Source organism: Porites lutea, chromosome 1 (genome assembly GCF_958299795.1).
Source record: "Porites lutea chromosome 1, jaPorLute2.1, whole genome shotgun sequence".
NCBI lineage: Eukaryota > Metazoa > Cnidaria > Anthozoa > Scleractinia > Poritidae > Porites > Porites lutea.
The window spans coordinates 46,469,042-46,490,456 of NC_133201.1; the positions used below are offsets into that span (position 1 = coordinate 46,469,042).

At 37.8% G+C, this 21,415-nt stretch overlaps 2 protein-coding genes across 2 annotated transcripts in view; both read left to right on the plus strand.

Annotated features, from left to right (window-relative positions):
* The window catches only part of LOC140952870 (uncharacterized), a 15,640-nt gene extending 4,836 nt beyond the window's left edge, over positions 1–10,804 (plus strand). Inside the window, exons 2-11 of the mRNA XM_073402321.1 lie at positions 707–785; positions 1,590–1,759; positions 3,076–3,212; positions 4,035–4,154; positions 5,704–6,184; positions 6,760–7,065; positions 7,238–7,348; positions 7,629–7,850; positions 9,749–9,816; positions 10,609–10,804. Of these exons, the coding sequence (XP_073258422.1) occupies positions 707–785; positions 1,590–1,759; positions 3,076–3,212; positions 4,035–4,154; positions 5,704–6,184; positions 6,760–7,065; positions 7,238–7,348; positions 7,629–7,850; positions 9,749–9,816; positions 10,609–10,728 (1,814 nt within the window). The 3' untranslated portion in view covers positions 10,729–10,804. The remainder of the gene's footprint in view (positions 1–706; positions 786–1,589; positions 1,760–3,075; positions 3,213–4,034; positions 4,155–5,703; positions 6,185–6,759; positions 7,066–7,237; positions 7,349–7,628; positions 7,851–9,748; positions 9,817–10,608) is intronic.
* A 1,047-nt stretch (positions 10,805–11,851) lies between these two features.
* Positions 11,852–20,816, plus strand: LOC140952879 (osteopetrosis-associated transmembrane protein 1-like). Its single transcript, XM_073402332.1, has 5 exons — positions 11,852–12,275; positions 14,333–14,442; positions 17,813–17,983; positions 19,647–19,809; positions 20,202–20,816. The coding sequence occupies exons 1-5, from the start codon at positions 11,948–11,950 to the stop codon at positions 20,228–20,230; spliced, it is 801 nt and encodes a 266-aa protein (XP_073258433.1). The 5' UTR covers positions 11,852–11,947; the 3' UTR covers positions 20,231–20,816.
* The last annotated feature ends 599 nt before the right edge of the window (positions 20,817–21,415 follow it).

Genomic DNA, 21,415 nt, shown 5'->3' on the forward strand with positions numbered 1-21,415 from the left:
CGATCTCTTGCCCTCATACGGTATTTTGAATGTCGGTCGTTTTGGGGAAAAATAGAATGATCGTTTCTCTCACCAGGTCAGTTACAAAATTACTGCTAATTTGGTTTAACTTTGTGGAGTTCAATCATTTAAGCCTCTTAAAATTTCCCCGAGGTTCTTTGTTACACAATTGAAACTAGAATGATTCGCTGTACTGTTTGAAATGTTTCTGATGTTTTGCAAATTCTGTATCTACCATGCACAATTTTCATTTAAGAGGCAAATTGCATCCTTGATTGGCTCGTACATGTACCTCATTTTGTTTTGTCCAGCCAAATAATGACTTGGTCAGGCATATGTCTTGTGAAGAAAGAAAATTCATTTTGCATCTTTGGTAAATTTGAACATGACAAAGGTCCAGCTACAAAGTGGCTGTTGATACTGCTGCAGTAAGAACATAAAAATAACTTTAACAATAAGGAAAAAGTCTTTCTTTGTGGAAAAAAATAATGTAAACTACAACATGTATAACATTGAGGAAATAGGTGTTCTCATAAAATCCTAACTATTTTAATTAAGTGTAAGGGGGCGGGGTGCTTATTGCTCATTTGGTTGAATTATAAGGTGCCTTTAGAGGGTAGGTGCTTAATTGAGGAAATACAAAAAAGGAAACAGCATTTGATTTTAAAAAGTGCTTGTCTTATATCTTTTCTTTACTTGCACTTAGTTGGAAATATTCCATATGAAGCATCAGAGGAGCAGCTTAAAGATATCTTCTCTGAAGTTGGACCTGTTGTCAGCTTTAGGTCAGTATCTGTAGTACGGTTTATTTATTATTACACAAATGAGGAATCATGATCCTTGCACCACTTTTCATGTGACCAGTTTTAACACTCAAACATGACATTGTGGCTCAACTTGTACAGCTCTAGAATATCTTGAGAATGCCCAGATGAAAACAATACCCTGTGCTTGGAATACCTGAAAGCCAAAAAAAATATTTAAAATTTACTGGTTAGTTCAAATGAGTTACCACTGGTTAATCTTTTAAAATATTTTTGTGTTCTTCAGTGTGATTATTATTAATTTTTTCCTAAAGGAGTGAAGCCCAATAAAAGAGATTTTAACTGAAATTGATCATTGTTGTTGTAGAATCTGTGATATTTACAGCAAAATTCATATATTCATCATTTCAATGTTTTAATCATTGTTGTCCTAAAGGGTTTTGTTGTACTTGGACATGACTCAATAGTTATTATACTCTGAGAAAGAAAAGTGGAGTTGAAAATATGAGATGAAGAATACCACTCAAACTCAACTAGTTTAAAACTTATGAAAAAAAAAGTAATGATAATGATAATTATAATGATAGTGATACTGATAATTAGGTAAATGGTTTAACAGCATTTCTATTACAGCAAGGCATTACATGTACATCTCCAAAGAAACTAGTGAAGGTGAAACTTGTGAAACTGCTAATAAAGGTCCAATAATATAAGTGTACTATTTCATGTACCTCACAAAAGTTAACATTGATTGGATGTGTGAAGGTTAACCAGTTAGAAACATTGAATTTCATTAAAAAAAATACTGTTATTTTCATTTTACAGACTGGTTTTTGATCGTGAAACTGGAAAGCCAAAAGGTTATGGCTTTTGTGAATACAAAGACCAGGAGACAGCCTTGAGTGCTATGAGAAACTTAAATGGATATGAACTGAACGGAAGAGCCTTGCGAGTGGATAGCGCTGCCTCAGAAAAGAACAGGGAAGAAATGAAAGGTGAGAAGGGTATAGATGTTAACTGAAACAGATTTTAATAATATTATTGTCATGATTTCATCTATTTGCCCCTGGAAATCTTGCTGAACAACATGTTTTGAAGCTAGTCAAGCTGTTTTCTGGTCACTGTCCTGCTATAAAGAGCTAAAACATACCATAAAGCCATTTACAGGTTGTACATATTGTGGCTTTCTGATCCAGATGCTTAGATGAAAGGAAACGTAGGAGGGTAGTGGAACAAGATTTTCATGGAAATTTTCAGGTCAATGTGACATTTTTTTTTTTTGCCTTTTTCTCCGGTGTCCTTGACTGAATTGTGCTCATTCTGGTATGGTTTGAAAGATCTCTTCACTCTGCACAAGTTGTCCTTGACCATTAAAACTGATGATGTCACAAGCAGTAGAAGGGATGTGGATGTGCATAGGTGGTTACAGGCAGCTAAGGGCTGAATGGGTTAATCAAAATCACCTTTTGCAGATTTTTTTCACCTGATTTTTATGGGAGTTTTTGGGAGAATGTTACATTGTTTTTTTGCCTTTTTCTCTGGTGTCCTGGACTGTATTGAGCTCATTCTGGTATGGTTTGAAAGATCTCTTCACTCTGTACAAGTCTGCAGAAAAGTTGTCCTTGACCATTTAAACTGATGATGTCACAAGCGGTAGAAAGGATGTGGACCCACACAGGCAGTTACAGGCGGCTCAGAGGCAAATGGGTTAAGGTGGCCCAAACCTATTTATTTGCACATTGGTTATATTTTGAATTGCGTTTTTTTGGCAGGAATGATTTAACCGATTTCTGTGATTTTTGGCATCCTTAATAAAAAATGGTCGGACTTTAAGAAAATGTTATTTATTTTCTTGTAGGTATAAAAACGTTTGAGATATTGGCATATGTTTAAAACCGCATTTTTACAAAAAGTATCAATAATTTCGAAACCCTAAGACAGATTTTTCTCTAACTTCGGCAAATAAGCCTCAGAGCTATCTAGTTTTATATCTGCAAGTTTGAAGTCAATCGTGACCGTAGAACTCGCTGCACAAAATAGCTGGTCTAATTTAACCTTAAAATGAAACACTAACACATTTGTGAAAGTTGACAGACAAATAGAGGACAACTGCCAACTGACTATCTCCTGTCTGAAAGGATATTCTTGCTCAAAGCTTCAGTTGCAAGAAACTAAGTAATCAGAAACCTATGACGAATACAGTCGCAAATGTCTTAAGTCGTTGGCGAAATGACGCGTTGGCCAAATGACCGGTCACCATACTATTCTGTGTTGTGGTAGATTACAACCCAAGTACCTTCTTCTATCCTAGGTATGGAGGGAAGTTCCCGTCCAGAGGTGAACCCCTATGGTCCCTCTGTTGCCCCTGAGGAAGCTCCAGAAGCTATTACACAAGCAGTGGCCAGTTTACCACCTGAGCAAATGTTTGAGCTTATGAAACAAATGAAGGTACAGAACTCTTTGTTTTAAACTACTTACTTTGTACATGTATGAGATAAGCACTTTTATAATGTTATGCAGTCATCTGTGATGTGGTTGAATAGAATTTTCTGTGCGCGAGTTCATTGACGGTGTGCTTGCACGGTTGAGGGCTTACTGGATGCCACAAGGGACATTAACAGCAAAACCTAAAAAACCTTTGTAGGTGTGAATGAAATCTCATGTTTCAGTATCTAAAGTACCAGTAAATATTAAATATTTACTGGTACTTTAGATGTAAGACAGAAAACATACCTGCCTGAAAACTTGACTTTCCTCACAGGACGTAGAGGTGTTATTTGTGACCTTGACTGCAGTTAAATTTTACAGTTGATACTGATGGTATGATTCACCATTGTTTACTGCAAATTGTTGTGTAATGGAAATGTACCACAATGACTGCATTATCAAAGTAACCATCATAAGTGTTTTCAAATAGAGTTTTGGATGTTCCCACGACAAATTGAACTCCTCTGTACAGGGATGTAGTTTAAATTTATAACAGACGGAAAGTGGCATTTGATGGGTGGGTAATATGAGAAGAAAACAGTTGTGTTTTTAAAGACTGCAATTTTTATCAGCTGGAAAAAATATGTTGAGAGCTGGGTATTTCCTCCGCTCCTGGCTATTATCTATATCCCTATCTGTACCCTGTGCTTTCCTTCACATTTAGTGCTGAAAACCATACTTACAAACTTTTAGTCTTTATTAATATACACTTTTACCTTCCACTGTGTGCAAAATGAAGTAGTCCGTTAAGTGTGAGTTTGTTTTAACACCAAATTCCCACAGATCTGTATACAGAACAATCCTGAAGAAGCCCGTCAGATGTTACTTCAGAATCCTCAGCTTGCATATGCCTTACTTCAGGCTCAAGTTGTTATGAAAATTGTTGATCCTGTGATTGCTCAGGTTGGTTTCTTAACCCTTCAGACCGTAATATATCAGCATGTATATTCTTCATACAACGTGTTATTTTCAAGTGTGATGATATCATGTTTTCTTGGAAAGCTTACCTAGTATTTCATTGGTGTTTCAAAATAGCACAATGTATTATCTGGAAATGTCTTTGGAACCAACAAATAGAATTTGGAATGTTTGACAAGGTAGACCTAAGTGATCATTTCTGTTAGAAATCTGGCAACATTTATTTCCTTATTTACTGGTAACCCTTTCACCCCTAGACCAAGTTATGGCAAGGTCATTTGCCACAAATCCTATGGTGTTACCATTCAAATGAAAAGTCTTAAGCAGTACTTTCACTTCGTATTTTTTATTAACTTAGTATGTTGTTCTAACTTTGTCTTTTGAGTCTGTGGATAAAGTTGTTTAGTGTCACTATTCAAACAAAACCTCTTTGGGAGTACATTTACATGGTGCTATTTATTTAGTATGTACAGATGTAGTTCTTACTTTAAAGTCTGTGGCCAAAATCCTATGTTTTTACCATGTAAATGAAAGCTCTTTGGCTGAACATTTGAATAGAACTATTTATGTCCAGGGAAATAATGAAAGAAATTTGGCTGCTATTAGGCACAAAGGATAAATAGTCGTATTGTAGAGAAAAGTTAGCTGCTGGTCACTCCAAGGGTTTAAAGAGTAAAACCATTTGCCCCTGAAAACTTTGCCAAACAACACCTTTTGAAGCCTGTCGGGTTTCTGATAGAACTGAAACTGCCCCAATACTTTGTTTTATAAGTTGAACCTTCTGTTCCTGATGCTAAATTGCAGCTTCCAAAGTTAAGGCACTCACCTTATTTTGGGGTTTAATAATGACTCTGCCCCCATGACTTTAACCTTTTTCCTACTCTCCTTCCTGCTTCTTTTGGGTTTCTTTCCTAATGTTTGGATGCCATAGATCATGAAAGGGCACTTTCCAAAAGTCAGAACCTGCCAGCCAGACTGGTCATTTTGAAATTGAAATATTAGTCTTTCCTCTAATTTTTACTAAAACCCCTCAAAGTCTAGCATACCATTTTGGAATAAACTGATTTGTATGGATAGTTCTTATTTTTAAAATACGGTGAAACGTAGATATAATGAGCCTCTATATAACAAAGGCTTTGGTATAACGGATGATATTCTTAGCCCCAGTAATAGTATTTATATATGGAAAAGAACCTTGATGTAATGAAACCTCCTTATAGCATATATATTTGTCATTCCCTTGGCCCTTTGTTGTTTAAATAAAAATAGATGTCACTGTCTTGTTCCAACATTCCTCCCAGATTTTTGTATAAGCCAGGGTTATTTTTCAGCAGCTCTCTCCACAGTACTAGTTACCTGCTAAATCTTGGTCTGATGTTTTCACATTTTTGTGTACTTCCATCTTATTGCTCCTTAGCTAAAGACATCTTTTAGCAAGACCTGACTACTCCAAATGTACAGGAGTTTCCATCAACACAATGTTGGTCAGACTGCTTGTTTACAGTGACTAAGAGATATATTTTCTTTATTACAGGGCATATTGCATCGCCCTACAGAGCCAGCTGCACCAATACAACCAGTAGGTGTTCAACAGCCAAAGCCTTTAATGCACTCAGGTCCATTTGGTGGAGGACCAGGTCCAAATAACGAGGGCCCTTCCGGACCCTTCGACATGGGACAGCATGGATCTGGACCACCCATGAGAGGTCCTCATGAGATGAGAGAACCTGACATGATGGGGCCTGGAGATGGAAGGGGCCCACCAGATATGAGGGGACCCCAAGGCATGCGAGCTCCTCCAGACATGAGAGGGCCACCTGATATGAGAGGTCCATCAGACATGAGAGGTCCACCAGACATGAGGGGTCCACCAGACATGAGAGGTCCATCAGACATGAGAGGGCCACCAGACATGAGGGGCCCACCAGACATGAGAGGTCCATCAGATATGAGGGGCCCACCAGACATGAGAGGTCAACCTGACATGAGAGGTCCACCAGATATGAGGGGGCCAGGTATAATCTACTTTATTTTATCATTATTTGCACTCAGAAATGGTACACATGAACTCCATGCTCCATAGTATATTGTCACTTTCAAAGGTCTTGGGGACATCTGATGCTCTGGGTAAAGTTCTGAAAAGTCCAAATCCTGTCTGTATTTCACTTAAAGCAAGTTCTTAATAATTATCAAGGCAGCCTTAATATAACTATATATTATTTTAATCACTTTTACCATGTGGTGTGAAACACAGAAAAGGGCCATAGGTTGGCCACACCACTGGGGTCTACCTCCCTTACTCTTTTCGAACAGTGGTGTTGGTTCTTTGACGTTCCAGAACAACCAGATAAGTGAAAGTGCTGTGAGACGGGACCTATGATTTTCCGTCCTTATCCGAGAAGACCAGAAAGTCTAACCATTTGCAGATGTCATTGCAAAGGCAGCACTTTTTCCTCAGTTACTTAAAGACCCCGAGTGTTGGTCGGCCAGGTTTTGGATCTGCGACCTCTCTTTCAGCAGACCAGCCCTCTCCCAACTGAGACCTTCAGCTTTATTTATTTTGTTCATTGTTGTTCTTATTAATACCCAGATGGACGAGATATAAGAGGAATGCCACCTGACATGAGAGGCCCTCCAGACAGAGGTCCTGATATGCGGGATGCACACATGAGAGGCCCAGGAGATATGAGGGGCCATGGGGACATGAGAGGAGGTCCTGCAGACATGAGGGGCCATGGAGACATGAGAGGAGGTCCTGGGGACATGAGGGGTCCACCAGACAGGGCCCCTATGGATATGAGGGGACCCCCTGATAGAGGACCAGGTGAAATACGGAGCCTTATGGATCAAAGGGACTTCAGGGGCCCTCCAGATATGAGAGGACCAGATGGCAGAGGTATACTAAGTCATGATAACTTTCACCCATGACCAAAAAAAAGAACACATTTCTTTCAATTTAATAAACAATACCTGTAATTCTTTTTAAGAAGAGTGAACCCTAAATCTTTTGGTAAATGGTAATCAATAATATTTGAAGGTAATTACTGCTTGGCTTTGATTCTCCTCAGGCCCACCAGGACCAGACTTTAGAGGCCCTCCTCAAGATCATTTTGGGGACCCAAGAGATCGCCGCATGCCGTTTGACCCTCGAGATCCAAGAGGCAGGGAACCACCAAGAGGTAATTCCTTCATAAACTGTTTTCACGGCTGACTTTTTTGCGTTCATGTTTGAAATAACTGTTATTTGTACTTGTTGTACATTATATTGTGTTATGTAGCTGCATGTTCAAGATATCTTGTGTGCTGTTGCCTCTGAAATATTGAAGTTTAGTTATTCTTACCATTGGTTTGTTTTCTTTTGTTTTACATCCTTAACTGTCATACAAAGGAAAATACATGTGAAACTGATTTAACTAATGTCAAATTAAAGCCACAGCATTCAGTTTTGTGTTTTTTTAGATGACAGACGAGGCCCCCCAATGGATCACAGAGATCAACCCAGGGATCCAAGAGGTCCCCCCCCTGAGCAGAGATTTGGTCCACCCAGTGGCCCAAGGGATCCACGTGGTGACCGTGGCCCATCAGGGCCTCCAAATGACGGGCGCTTCTCAGGACCAGTTCATTCACCACAACAGCAGTGGGGACCTAACCAAGGAGGACCACCTCCAAGACTTCCTCAAAGTAAGAGAAATAATTATCGCCTTGTCACCACTAACATTATCATTATTGTCACCACCACTGTGTTGTTTATGTTCCTTCTAGATAACTTGTTATGTAATCATCACAGTCTTCTTCACTGCCAATAATGGCTGTCTTTACACTAGGCTGTTAAGTAAGACTTAAGAGCTGCTAAGTTTTACTTAACCAAAAATTTGTGTGTGAAGGCCTAAGTAAAATCTCAAGGTACTTTAACTTTGCATCTCATTAAAGTTAGAAAGTTGAAACGATTCAAGAAAGTTTCAAGCTACTTGAAAACCATCCTTAAAACCGACTTAGCTGACATGCGGTTACTTGCGGATTGTTGAGGTTTGAGAAAGGCGAAACACGTCAATCAATCGTAATTATGTTGCGTGGTCAAATAGCCTTGAGTTAACCTGAAGTAAAAAAGAATTATTTGTGTGTGAAGCTTTATTTTACTTGGAGTAATTAAAATTTACTTGTCTTGAAATATTTCTTAGCTTATTTAGGCTCTAGTGTAAAGACTACCAATATGTTGGCTTTGGCAATGATGACAGCAACAACAACAAGGGCATGAAAGAAAAAAGCAATGGGTCTAATAAGCAAAACAACAACTCTGCATGTGCCACACACTTTTTGGCACATTTCTTTGCCAGCAATGCACAACTACTACATGAAATGGTTCATTGAGGACTTTAACTTCTCATTTTTACTTTTAATCTTGGGTTTGGTCCCTTAAATAATTTATTGCTAGGAAAATCCACCTAAATGTGACATTTTAAGCAAGTTTGAATGATGATGACAAAGTTTGAAAGAAGTTAAAGTCCTTTTAACAGTGACAGTTTTGCTGCCATCACTGTCGTTGTTACTAAAGCTCGCTGTACTAGTCTACATCTTTTCATTCCACCATACTGTACCTTAGGTACTGATTTAAAGAAGCCAGTAGGGATCCATATTCATTTTATATCATTTCTGATTTGCATTTCATTTCCGTCTACTAAGAAAAGGGTTTTAACTAAGCTGAAAAGTAGACTCGGTGACTTCGATGGATGATTGGGATGCCACAGTCTGTTAGTTTGCCTTGAAGACAAGAGGGTGCACGTATAAGGCAGTGACTTTTTTTCGCCTGAGGTGGCGAAACACCCTATAAAATGTCACATCTCGAGGAAAGCTGTAACGTTTTCTGCAAATATGATAGCTCTAGACTTGCCACAAGTTGACCCCATGAATTGCTTAGTGAGTGGAGCGAGTTTTAAGTCAGATGAAAAACTTTTTTGAAAGTCTACAAATGGCCTGTCTTTGCAGTTCTTCACAAAATGAAAAATGCCAATGGTTAATGATGTGAAAATTGAGCTTGTGATCATTTCTTGGAAAATACTGGATCATCAAAGATGGTGCCAACTAACAATTGCAGAGCAAAGATGTGTGTTATTCTCCGTCATTCTCAGTGGATAAGAAGTAATCAGAATACAGGCAAAATGTACATGATAAAACCATACAAGAATTTTTGAAAAGATCTTGTGGTTGAGCAAAACCTTACTCGTCCAAAGGACAACTTTCGAAGTTATCTCAATTGTCTGTGTGAGATTGTAGTAGTCTGGAACAACTGGACAATTGCGAATATGTATCCCTGAGCCAGGGTTCTCAATAAGTTTTAAAGTAGATAGCTAGGATGTTAAAATAGGCGGCTTGATAATTTGAGTGCTGAAAGCAATTTCAGGCTTTCATTCTCCTCACCTTCCCCTCTTCTACAAAAAGTAGATGACTCAAAATTTGGAAAAAGTGTTTTTAGCAGGTTGGTAGCACTTAATGAGAACCCGGAGAGGTGCAAAGAGACTTTCTTGCATAAAGAAACTCTTAATCACTTGACAATCCGATCTGAAAAAAGTACTTTTTTTTAGGTTTTAATCCTCCCCCGGGGGGTCCTGGTGGACAGGGTGGTGATGTCACTGCACAGGATCAAGAAAAGGTACATCAACATCAAATTAGTTTTTTTAGTTTTAAATGCAACAACTTTTAGTTATTGAGGTTATTACCCTGTTTCTTCAGCTACTTGTGTAGTTTTTTTTTGTTCATCAAAATGAGCTGAATTTGCTGAAAAATAAAAACAGAATACTTGCCAATTTAATTTTCAGACTCCAGTTTAAATTCTCAATTTTATAAGGCATATTTTTCTTCTCTTCCAAATGCTAGCTAATGGTGTTTTCCAGTTTGAATAATGTGTTTTACCTGTCAGGAGAACAGGTTTTCATCCCATATTTTTTGGCTCCTAAACTTTGATTTACTTCTTGAAGACGTTAGCAAATCTTTTCCTTAGACCCAAGTGTCAAAGCAAGAAAAGATTGTTAACAGTAAATAGCCTGTGTGCATATTCCTCCTCCCCTCAGTAAAAAAATTGGAAAGCAGGGAGGGGGGGAGGCATCTCAACACAAGCTAACAGTAAATTGCTGACAATAAAGCATATATTCATCCCCAGTCTCCAGAGTCCCAGATTCACTAAATCTTCCTTAGTCAAATAATATATTTCAATTACTGATTGATTACAATAGTTATCGTTAAGAACCATTGCTAAGGATATATCTTTTCTGTGACACTATTTTTATGCATGACCACAAACACACAAAAAAATGATTGTTTAATTCTTCTGGTAAATCTCTTTTGTTTTATTAGTGAAGGCCATTTCAAAATACTTTGCAAGTACTTACAGAAAATCTGCCCTTTTTAACTTGTATAAATTTGTTTCTTTGACTATTCTTTACAGGCTGCTCTTATCATGCAAGTTTTGAGTCTAACTGATCAACAAATTGCATTGTTGCCTGAAGATCAAAGACAGAGTATTATGGTGCTGAAAGAACAGATAGCCCACAGCACACAGCATTAATTTATGAACATTACACTGTTCTTTCAGAGTGGTGGCTTTGATTAATCTTCATTAAAATATTTGTTAAACACGTGTATCCATTTGAAGTAATTAAGTACCTTTGAGCTCCACGAAGTGATTAGACTGTAATGGTCCATTTTAACAAATGGGCAGCAATTTTCCGTGTTCTGTACTCTTACAGACTGTAGATACCGTATTTATTCAATTAACCGTCCTGGGTGCTTAGTAAATTTTTGGACCTTGCGACCTTACATTTTCGCGATTATTAGTAAGTGTAGTATGTTTATGTGGGAACAAAACAATAAATGGCAATAACAAAACGCGAAGATGTTAGAAAACTCCACCTTCGGGTAAGTCTGTTATTCAATTACAGAATTTGAGTGGGAGGGGGCTTTAGGATGGGCGCTAATTCCAGGTTGGGCAATTACTCGAATAAATACGGTATTATGTCAAAATAATATTTAAAACGAGAGTGGAAGAGCAAGTAGTTTCAAAACAAATAATTCCACAAATTGGGCACAAGTTACTAAAACGGGTAACCAGCAATTTGGAGAGAGATTTTCATCACATGGTACCTGGCAGGAAGATGTCGGTGCCCATATTTAAAATCCCTGATTGAGAGAGACCTATACCCTACACTCTTCCTCCTTTCACCCTATTCAGAACCTCTATTCAATGAAAAAAGCAGTTGAGATTTGACTATACTCATAATGTCAAAAAATGTGGCTTACATTGGGTAGATCCCCGTTAGCATTCTGGTACTTGGTTTCTGATGAATTTCAGTAGAATAGAAGAGAAAGCTTTCGTCTTCTCTGTAATGCCCAAAGCTCATACTTGACTGCGTAGCAGGCGCGTGGAAGTATTAAAAAAATAATGGCAAAGAACGGTATCGCGAGGGAGACACGCGAGGGGAGAGGGAGCGTGTCTCCCTTGCGCGTCCGTTCTTTCTTGCGCCACTGTAATTAGCCTGTGAACAGGCTTCTATTTAGGGAAAGGGTGAAAAATTCGCGAAGAGTACTTCCAAGGGCCTGCTACGCAGGCTAAGCTCATACTTACCGTGCGTGGCAGGCGCTAAGGCAGGCGCTCGCATATTAGAAGGGTCGCAAACTGTGAGGAGTCTGGGACGAATTACCGTTGAGAAGATGGCCGCCTTGCACCATCTTGCGGAAGTCACAAGTTTACTAAGCTAAGTTTCTGTGGAGCTCAGCTGGCGAACAAAATGTTAGCCCATGGTTCATTGTATTGGTGTATCTTCTTCCTCGTTTTACAGTCAAGGATAGCTTCGTCATATCCAGTGAAATGTTCCAAGCTGCTCAATATCTTTGCAAACGCAGTTTCCAACTACACTTACTGTGCTGTGAGCAACTCTCGGCCGTTTCGTTTTTGTTGTCACTGCGAGGATTTATACCGTGAAGCTCTAAACGGGCACAACAATATTGTACTAGACAAAAACTGCAGCAAGGAGTTGATCTTTGCCGAAAAACACCAGCTGGTAGAATATGCTTATGATTTTACGGTGGATATTTGGAAGAAGTCTAATTGTCCAGGTAATAATATTCTACATCTGTTCACATGATGATCGAACCTTCGATGTGTGGATTAGGCTAAGTTATGATGTACATAAAATGTCTTCTCAGGTTAAAGCATAATTTCATTTGTCTCCTATGATCAATTTAGGCTGGAGGAAAAAAAAGAAATTCTGAATATCAAAGTACAATCACAGTTAAAAGTAGTTGGGAAGGTTGTACAACTTAACAGTAGTCCATTTTAATCCTGAAAAAAGAGAGTTTTCTCTTACATTAACGTTTTGATCAACATTGGGCCAGGGGTGGGGGGAGGAAGGAAAAGAAGAGGTAAAAAAGGCAACCTTCCCAACACTTTGACAATGATTGTAGGTTAAGTACAGTGCATTTGGTTTAACGCCTGGCCAGAAAGGGGGGTGGGAGGAGGGTTACTCCCTTATATGGGTCAGATAGGAATGCGCCACCTGATAGTGTAGGGTTTTTGAGGGTCTTCAACTCCGGGGACAGTACTCGACCAATATTTGGTTATAGGTGAGCCGCTGAGGGTTTGAAACCCATGACCCAGTTTAGGACAAAAATTCCTAAAATACATACCCTGTTAAAATGCACATCATCTTGTTTTAAAGCCATTTATTAGCACTTGCCATAGAACAAATTCACATTGTAGTCATTGCTTCAGTATACTTGGAGTACAAATAAAAATCAAATTAATCGTGCAGACAATAGCCTGTGTAGCTGGTGGGATTCTTGTGCCCGAGGCACTTTCTTGGCATTGGAGTCACCACGTAAAGCGAGTGGCAAACCTGCAAAGGTAAATCTTCCCTGCCACATTTCTTACGAGTTTTGAATGCCGCCCACTTTTGTCACCTTGATTGGAACCATTTGATTACTCAATCAGAAAAAGTGGTGAAATACAAAACTGACCTGCAAATGTGGCAGGCCAAGCATAACAGTCGAGTCATGGACAAGACAACTACATGTTGCAAGTTATTCAGGATCCAGGCAGGGTATTCTGCAGTTACTCCAAACTTGAGAAACTAAAACCTGGTCATTTAGCCACAATAAAAAGCTTCATGCTTCAAAAGAGGTCAAAAAATTCCCTAAACTGCTTCATAGGTCAAATTCTGTCAGAGACAAAATACATATGAAATCAATACACAGGAAACACATCAGCTTATGACCTCTCAATCGACAAAGGTAACATTTGCTCAGTCAAAACCAAGAATCCTCCACAGCATTCTCCACCCACTTTTTGAAAGTGCCAGTCTTAAATGATCAAGCACTCTTTTTGTGTTGAGCTCAGATGGATCAGGGAGTTTGCACTGCATGACAAAAGGCAATGTTGTCTGATGCGCTTTTGTTATAGAGCTAGTTTCCTGTCTTAAAACAAGATTAGTTTTAGCCCTTTCTGAGTAAAGTATAGCAGAAGACATGCCTTAAATTTTGAGATCTATTTCCCTCAAAAAAAAGTGTTTTGAGGATTTCATTAAACCATAAATCTTATTGTGGAGTGGAGCCTTTTAGCTTGCTCAATTCTTTTTCATTTCCACTTGAACTCACTAACTTTCCCTTGGGAGGGACTAGAGATTTACATTAGCATTTGACTGATGTGTGATCACCTCTCATCTAATCAGAAACTCCTGTATGCCTGGTTGTCGGATTATTCAAAATACCCAAGAATTAGGGCAGGCAGGATTTCAATTTATTTGTCCAGCTCCCAATCTTCATGTGGCTCCGCCGCCAAAAAACTGCAGCACTCCCTCTAATCCTACCAGCTGCACAGGCTATGCAGGCAATACCCTGCTGACAGACTCGCACGAAATTAAGTGCCTGTCTAGGGCAGACTCACATGAAATTATGTACCCTGTTTAGGACACTGAGGTCAAAAACCATTCCCTGTCCAGCGGCACAGCCCCGTATAGGGCATGAAAATATGATGTGTAGTGGAGTATTTTTGACAAGATTTATTTGTTTGATATTTTGAAGCTACACTGTGTTGAGTATTTTATATAAGGTTTTGGCAATTTTTTTCAGAAGATATTGAACATGATGTTGGAAATTATCTCTCTTATCTATTCTAGATTGCTTTAATAGTAAGAAAGATGGGACACCAACTACAGTAAAATCAGAAATCAAGGAGTTCTTTAAAAAGTTAGATGAAGTTGAGCACTGCTTTTATAACAATTCTCAGGTACTGTATACCTATGTGTATAATTCAGCTGACATGCCATGTAAAAGAAGGAAATCATTGCCTCTATAAGAATATTTATTTATTATAATTATATAGCTACAATAGAATGCACGCTCTGATTGACTGCAGAGCGGGCAAGATTTCCTTGTGATGACCGGGCATTATTAGCTAGGTGTCCAAGGCATTTACAATCTGCGTTTAAGTTGATAGTGGGCATCCATGTTATGGTCAATTGACAGCTGTCAAAAAAGGGTATCTATTGACTAGTGTCAGATGACTGTATCACAGGCTCAAGTGTACAACTCATTGAGGCGGCATGTTTTTTTAAAGTTATCTGCTGACCTGGTATTGGTTTTAATTGATCGCAGGCTCAATACTTCCGGTGTTTTATATTAATGGAGCTAAAAAGGACATATGATAAATAACATTAACCTGTTCCGTTCAGTTGGATCTCAACAACCATGGTCCTACAAATATGGCAGCCATGTTGATCAATGCACTCATGTATTTCTTGGCTGATGAGCCGAAATTGATTACTTGGGGAGAGGACCACTACACTTTCCTTCTAAATATGTTGAGTTGTTTGAATAGGGAGTTTAAGATGTCACTATGCTGACAGCATCGAGAACATCAAAAAAGCATTAGGTCAGGTTAAGATTAGCAAAAGAACAACTTTGCTCATGCAGCACACTTTTCTGTACATTTCTTTGCCGTCACTGAAAGACTAAGTGAATTACCTAAAAATTTTTCATGTTTTATCAACTATGTGTACAACGACATTTCTTGTTCTCTTTTTAAACGTGGATTTTTTTTCTTAAGAGGTCAACCTCAGGCAAGTTAACCCACAGGTACTTTAGACAAAGTGAGCAATTTTAGATAATCACACTCAAGTTACAAAGAACTCAAAGAAAAAAATGGTCATTACAGTAAGTGAAACTGATGATTTATTTCTAAACGTGTGAAAATACCTCATGTTCTCTCACTTTTTTCTGTTTCATGTAATCAGCAAACAGCTTCTTTGCCACCTTTGTCAACCTCTTTGTGTTTTGTGAGTCCTTGTCTTCAACTATTTCTTTGATGTCATGCTTGGTCAAAGAAGCAAACCTGGAAGTCATGTTTTGCTCCTTCAATGACAGCAAACAACACAAAATGCATGAACTTGACATGATTACCCTTAGAAATCATGCACCACAGTCATACATGACATGATTACTCGTGACCATGAGCTCGTGTCCTTGACAGAAAAATTTGCTGTACACTTTTGGCCAATCAGAAAAGAGATAGTGAGTTGAATGTATAAAATAGCAGTAATAAAACACTGTAGTTTGGTACATGACTGCCCCACACAGGTCACCAAATTGGCAACGTTTTCAGTTTTAAGTCTGAATTTTTTTCTACTGGAGTTTATGGAGTGTTCTGTTAGCTGTTTTTTTTCTTCCAGAACTAAGTGCCTCATTTTCGTAGTGTGAAATTTTTTATTTTATTTTATTTTATTTTATTTGCCACACAGTAATTACAAAAAATATAGGAAAAGAAGAAAAAAAGAAGCGGCGAGGAGACCTAACGGAAACTATAGGAGCTTATGAGAGGTTAGGCCTCCTCGAACTATAAGCTAGAGCTGTTTCACATCAATTGAAGAAAAGAAGGCGAAAAGTCGAAGATGGAAAGACTTATGAACCTGTTTTCGTACTTACTCAATAATTTAATCTTCAGTTTTTTCTTGAAAGAGGAGAGGGATTGAGGGTTGATGACCTTGTTGTCAAGTGAATTAAAAAACTTAGGCCCTTGAAAAAAGGGCGAGAACTTCTTCGTGTTTGTACGACAATACGGTAGACGGTAGGCCTGGGAATTTCTTGTATTGTAAGAGTGGAATTGATTGCTTTGAGAGAAATTGTTATTAAACTTTGGAGGTAAGAATGAATTTTTGCAAGAATACATAAATTGGCCCAGTTGAAGCAAATGGATATCATTAAATTTTAGTATGCCGAGGTCCTTAAAGATGGGTTCAGTATCAGCATTGAAATGTGATTTATTAATAATTCTAATAATGCGCTTTTGCAGGATAACAAGGCGGCAGAGATTAGTTTTATAGGTCGAAGCCCAAACGATATTACAGTAGTAAAAATAAGGATAAGGATAATGTGTGTTTAGTGCTGGGTTGTTGTTAAATTGAAAAAGACAACAAAAACCTGCATTTCTTTAAAGCTGCTTGGTGAGTGTTGATGTTATAACTGAGGATATATCTGTGAATGTTGACTTTTGATTTAGCAACTATGATTTCTGTAAAAAAACTGAAGGCAAAAAGGTGTTTTTTCATTTTTCCATGACGATAAAAATTGTAATTTTTGTTCTTGTTTAAATTCAAAAATAAATATTTTGCAAAAAAGCGCTGACTTTTTTGCATTTAATAAATATCCCAATCTGAAGGACATTCTACTCAATGCTCACAACTGACAGTTCAGCCCAGTTTTAGGTGATTGAGGAAGTTGCAGTATTTTAAAGCAGTGTAATCTTGTACGGCTTGTTTTGGCTGTCACAGCCATCAGTGGGTTAAGACATTTGTGCTGAAGGGTTTCCAGAATGCTGTCAGTGATATTACATGTAATCTGTTTAATATATAGTATGACCTCCCCGTGGCCTAATTGGAGTAGTTGTAGTACACTGTATTACAGTGCGACCACTGTAACCTGGGCCATTTAGACAAAGTTGACCAATCAGATTAGAGGATAATACCAATACATTCCAAGAAAGTTGGTTTTGGGCCAGTCAGCAGTACATTAAAAAACAATAAGTTACTGGAAGAACAATTTTAAATATTGATAGCAAACGTTCTTCAAAGAAGATACAATGTTTCACCAGACAATGTTTTCCTATTGAAAACTTTACACCCAGGAGACATATTTGTTTGACCCAAGCTGTTATTTTGTCATCTACAAGCAATTTCTTTGCTACCATTGCCCCGCTTTGCAATAACATACAACCTCAAGTCAAAATTACAACTAACATTTACATTTTTTGCCTCCGTCACACACTCTAATGGACCTCCCAAGAAACACAGGCTTTTTTCAGCAGGTTCAAAAGGTCATGTCTGTAGGTTGTGATTGGTTAATTTCGATACATGCTGTTTATTTTGTTTCATGTTTATTATTATTGACGACTAAATTTCTCAGAAAATATTGTTATTTTCCTGTAATCTGATTGGTCAACTTTGTCTATAGGTGGCCTCGGTTGTAGTAGTCACTCTGTACCAGGGTTTCACACATATTTTTGTTGTCTCTTGATTACCTGTGTGTCTCTAGGATGTATTACTTGTAAAGCAGGGAGTTAATTCTTCTTGTTGGCCTCAATTCTCATTTGCTTGTACCTTCAGATTCACATCGTTCCTGTACCATCCAACCACAGTGGCGCCAACTCTTCTACATTACATAGTAGCTTGTGCGATAAATGCAGAGGATACTATGATGATCTGGAGAAATCTTACAAGACGATAAAAGTGTCTGATGCTCAAGATTACAAAGTTTGTGGAGATGTATCTGCTTCGGTAAGTACATTAATGCTCTGAAGAGGATAGCCTGTGAGAGCAGATGCCCTTTTAGACTTTTGTTTTACACAACCTACACAAAAGCCAAAAAAAAGGTGTTTACTTCCTGATTTTTGTTGCTCAATTTTCTTTTCTAATTATTCATGATTACCGTAATTACTTGAATAAGCCCCACCCTCAAATAAGAGCTGCATTTGGAACAAGAAAGTTAATAAGCACTGCCCCCAAATGAGTGCTGTGGCCCTGATATATAATCAAAATCAGAAGACTTTAATTCTGGTAGTTTAATATGGAAAATAACAATACCGTATACATAGTTATTATACAAATTATTCTTTGTTACGTCCAACTTTCAAATCAATGTGGCCCTCAAATAATTTGAATTCACTTGAGGTGTGAAAAATTTAATTATGAGAACTACGCGGCTTACTCGAGTAAATATGGTATGTTGTTGTCTCTCCTTACCCTATTCATAGTTGCTGTAATGAATAATTAGCAATTATTGGATGAGGCTGAGTATGATCTGAAGAATTATGGAGGCTAATGAGGGTGTTATCCTTGATCTCCTTTAATACCCTCTATGATCTCCAGAATTCTATAATCAGATCATACAAAAGTCAAATTGTTCCATTGATTGTTTTATTATTTATTCGAAATAATTCCTTGTTTGAAAACAAGCTAAAGCATACTTACCTCGATCAGTGTTTTAAGTTCCTGTCTTTATTTGTCTATTTCTCGGCAATTTGAGGAGGTATTAAACAGAGATATTTACCTCAGCAGATATTCTCCAAATAGCAGATGTTGTCCATTGAGTTGTATCCTTCCTGTTCTTGCCATGTTTTAAGGCAGTAGTTCAGCTATTTCTTCTCCGCAAACGTCTTACAGATTTGGTCAACAATAGCTGGTTATAAAGAATTAGGCATGGGATTTGAGCCAACCAGAAACGGACAAATATTTTGAATAAAATTTAATAATCATCAGGGTCAGAAGACAAACGAAACTGCGAGGTAAAAGCTGACAATTTAACTTTTTAACACCGGCTTGATTTTCTCTGATAAAGGGTTTAAAGTATTCAATAAAGAATTAGGCATGGGATTTGAGCCAACCAGAAACGGACAAATATTTTGAATAAAATTTAATAATAATCAGGGTCAGAAGACAAATGAAACTGCGAGGTAAAAGCTGACAATTTAACTTTTTAACACCGGCTTGATTTTCTCTGATAAAGGGTTTAAAGTATTCAATGGAATCGTTGGAATAGTTCCCATGCTAAACTATACGGATATCCTTGGCTTCAGTGAAGTACATACCTTTTTCAGTCTAGAACTACACAAAAGGGTAGAAATTTTACAAGTTTGAGAAAGGGTCTTTCAAAGTTTTAAAAAGTTATGCCCTTCAGAGGTTGCTCAAGTGAAAATTGGGCATACTCTTCCGTTAATTATATAATTTAGTTCATGAGTGTAGATAGAGAATTGATTTTTTTGTGGAAGAGGCAGTCTGTGGTCAAAAGCAGTTACAAGTTAGAATTAGGGGTTTGGACCTTGGAGGGAGCATCACTGTTAAAAACATTTGTAATAAAGTTTTGCTTGGGTCAGCAAAGCATGTGATCTTCTATTTGCTTTTAAAGAGATTCTCCACTCCTCTTTGTTTTGTTGTTATTCAGATGAATTATACGCGGCAGCGCTGGAGCAAAAACTTCAACTGTGTCAAGATACACACAGATTTGGTGTCTGTTGTTGCTCTTACAGTATTTTTCTGCTTTCTTCCTGTGATTTTCTACACTTCTGTCAAACTGCAGTATGATTACTCCCATGAAAGAAAGCCAGGTTAGCTTATTATGCAGTATTAAAGAAACAATCTTTTCTGTGTTGTCCATGGCTACTCTGTTCCAGGTCAGATTGTTCTATGACGTTGAGCACTCGGGTCTTTTTTGAATTTTTCGCATTTAGTACCCAAGCAGCGAGTGACACCACAATGAACTTATATGAAACTGGTGATTAATAAATTGTTGTTTTTCTCTTTCTCAACGAAGCGATTATTTTTATTTTATGGAATAAAATGGCATTAACCATGACACCATTAATAATGTTCGCTATTATTTGTTATTTGTTATTATTTATAATTATACGTGTGATCACCATTTTAACTTGAACTCAACAAGTTTTTTGCAAATTCCATTTCTATGATTCAGTAAAATATTGGCCTTTCTTTTCTCCAGGTGCCTCTTTCAGAGCTAGCCAGTCATAGTTGACCAAGTGAGTTACAAATCCAGGTAACAAGAGTCAAATGCGGTCTTGGTCAGTAGGCACTGAGGAGATGATGCATGTCATTGTCTAATTCACACTGGTGTATGATCGAAAAACATTGGCCCAACAGTAAATATCATAAATGTTTAAAAACTATCTAATTCAGGAAGGCCTAACTTATGTGAGGGTGATTAGATAACTGCAAAGATCATGATTCTATTCACCACAGTTTATAAATTCTCGATACGGAAATGATGGTATATCGCATTCTGTGTTATACAATAGTCACTAATGGCTGAACTTTTCGAATAGCTGAAAAATCTCACTTCACTTTCAGCCAATCAAGGCGGGTTTGTTCAAAGGTTTATTTCTCTGTTCAACCTCAAGTAGCCCGTAATTAACTGTTTTTGTTTATCTATTTTTTTACTATAAATGATTAAAAAACGAGCAGCTAATTTGTGGTTGAGCAACTCATTACTTCGATCACAATTGAAAAGTCATGTATATTACAGTATCATCTGTTCAAATATTGTCACTTAAAATTTCGCAGAGTAGAAAACCTTTGAGTACAAAAAATAAAAGAATAACCTATTTAGTGGTGAATGGTTTGCTTTGAAAAAGGCACGTGCCAGTCGCACGCGCGACATGTCACGATCAATTGTTCTTAGAATTATTGCGATCTATTGTTCGCCCTGTGAACGGGCAATCGTTATCGTCTGTCGAAGCGTGCTACCCATGTGTTGCTGAGGAGGTCGCGAGCGACACGAGCTGAGGTGTTCTACCACTAACAGGTGTTGCCATTACTAAAAAATATTTTCACAGGTTTTAAACAATAGCTTCTTGCAACTTAAATTGAAAAAAAAAAACGTGCTGTTTGTGCGCATTTGGTTAGGTTAAAGGTACCTGTTTTGGTTCGGAAAAATTGTCATACGACACAGGTTCATCTCAGTATGCTAAGTTGTTCTTACGAACAAGATATCTCCCGCCTCTCCCGCTTGGTTATTTTTCCGGGCAGTGACTTTTTAGCTCCATTAATTTTTTTGTCCATGTGATAAACATTTAATTTTGTGACAAAGGAAAAAATCTTTTGTCGATTTTCTCTTTCTTTTACTTTACCGTATTATCTTTTAAATACAGGTTATATTGTTTAAAGGTTCTTTGTTTATGCTAACTTGGAAAATGTTGT

What these genes read in the sequence shown, in the direction of transcription:
- LOC140952879 (XM_073402332.1), top strand. Translation starts at nt 11,948, where the DNA reads ATGTTAGCCCATGGTTCATTGTATTGGTGTATCTTCTTCCTCGTTTTA. An exon ending in GAAGAAGTCTAATTGTCCAG is followed by an intron (nt 12,276 to 14,332) that starts GTAATAATATTC and finishes TATCTATTCTAG; the next exon opens with ATTGCTTTAATAGTAAGAAA. An exon ending in GTGGAGATGTATCTGCTTCG is followed by an intron (nt 17,984 to 19,646) that starts GTAAGTACATTA and finishes GTTGTTATTCAG; the next exon opens with ATGAATTATACGCGGCAGCG.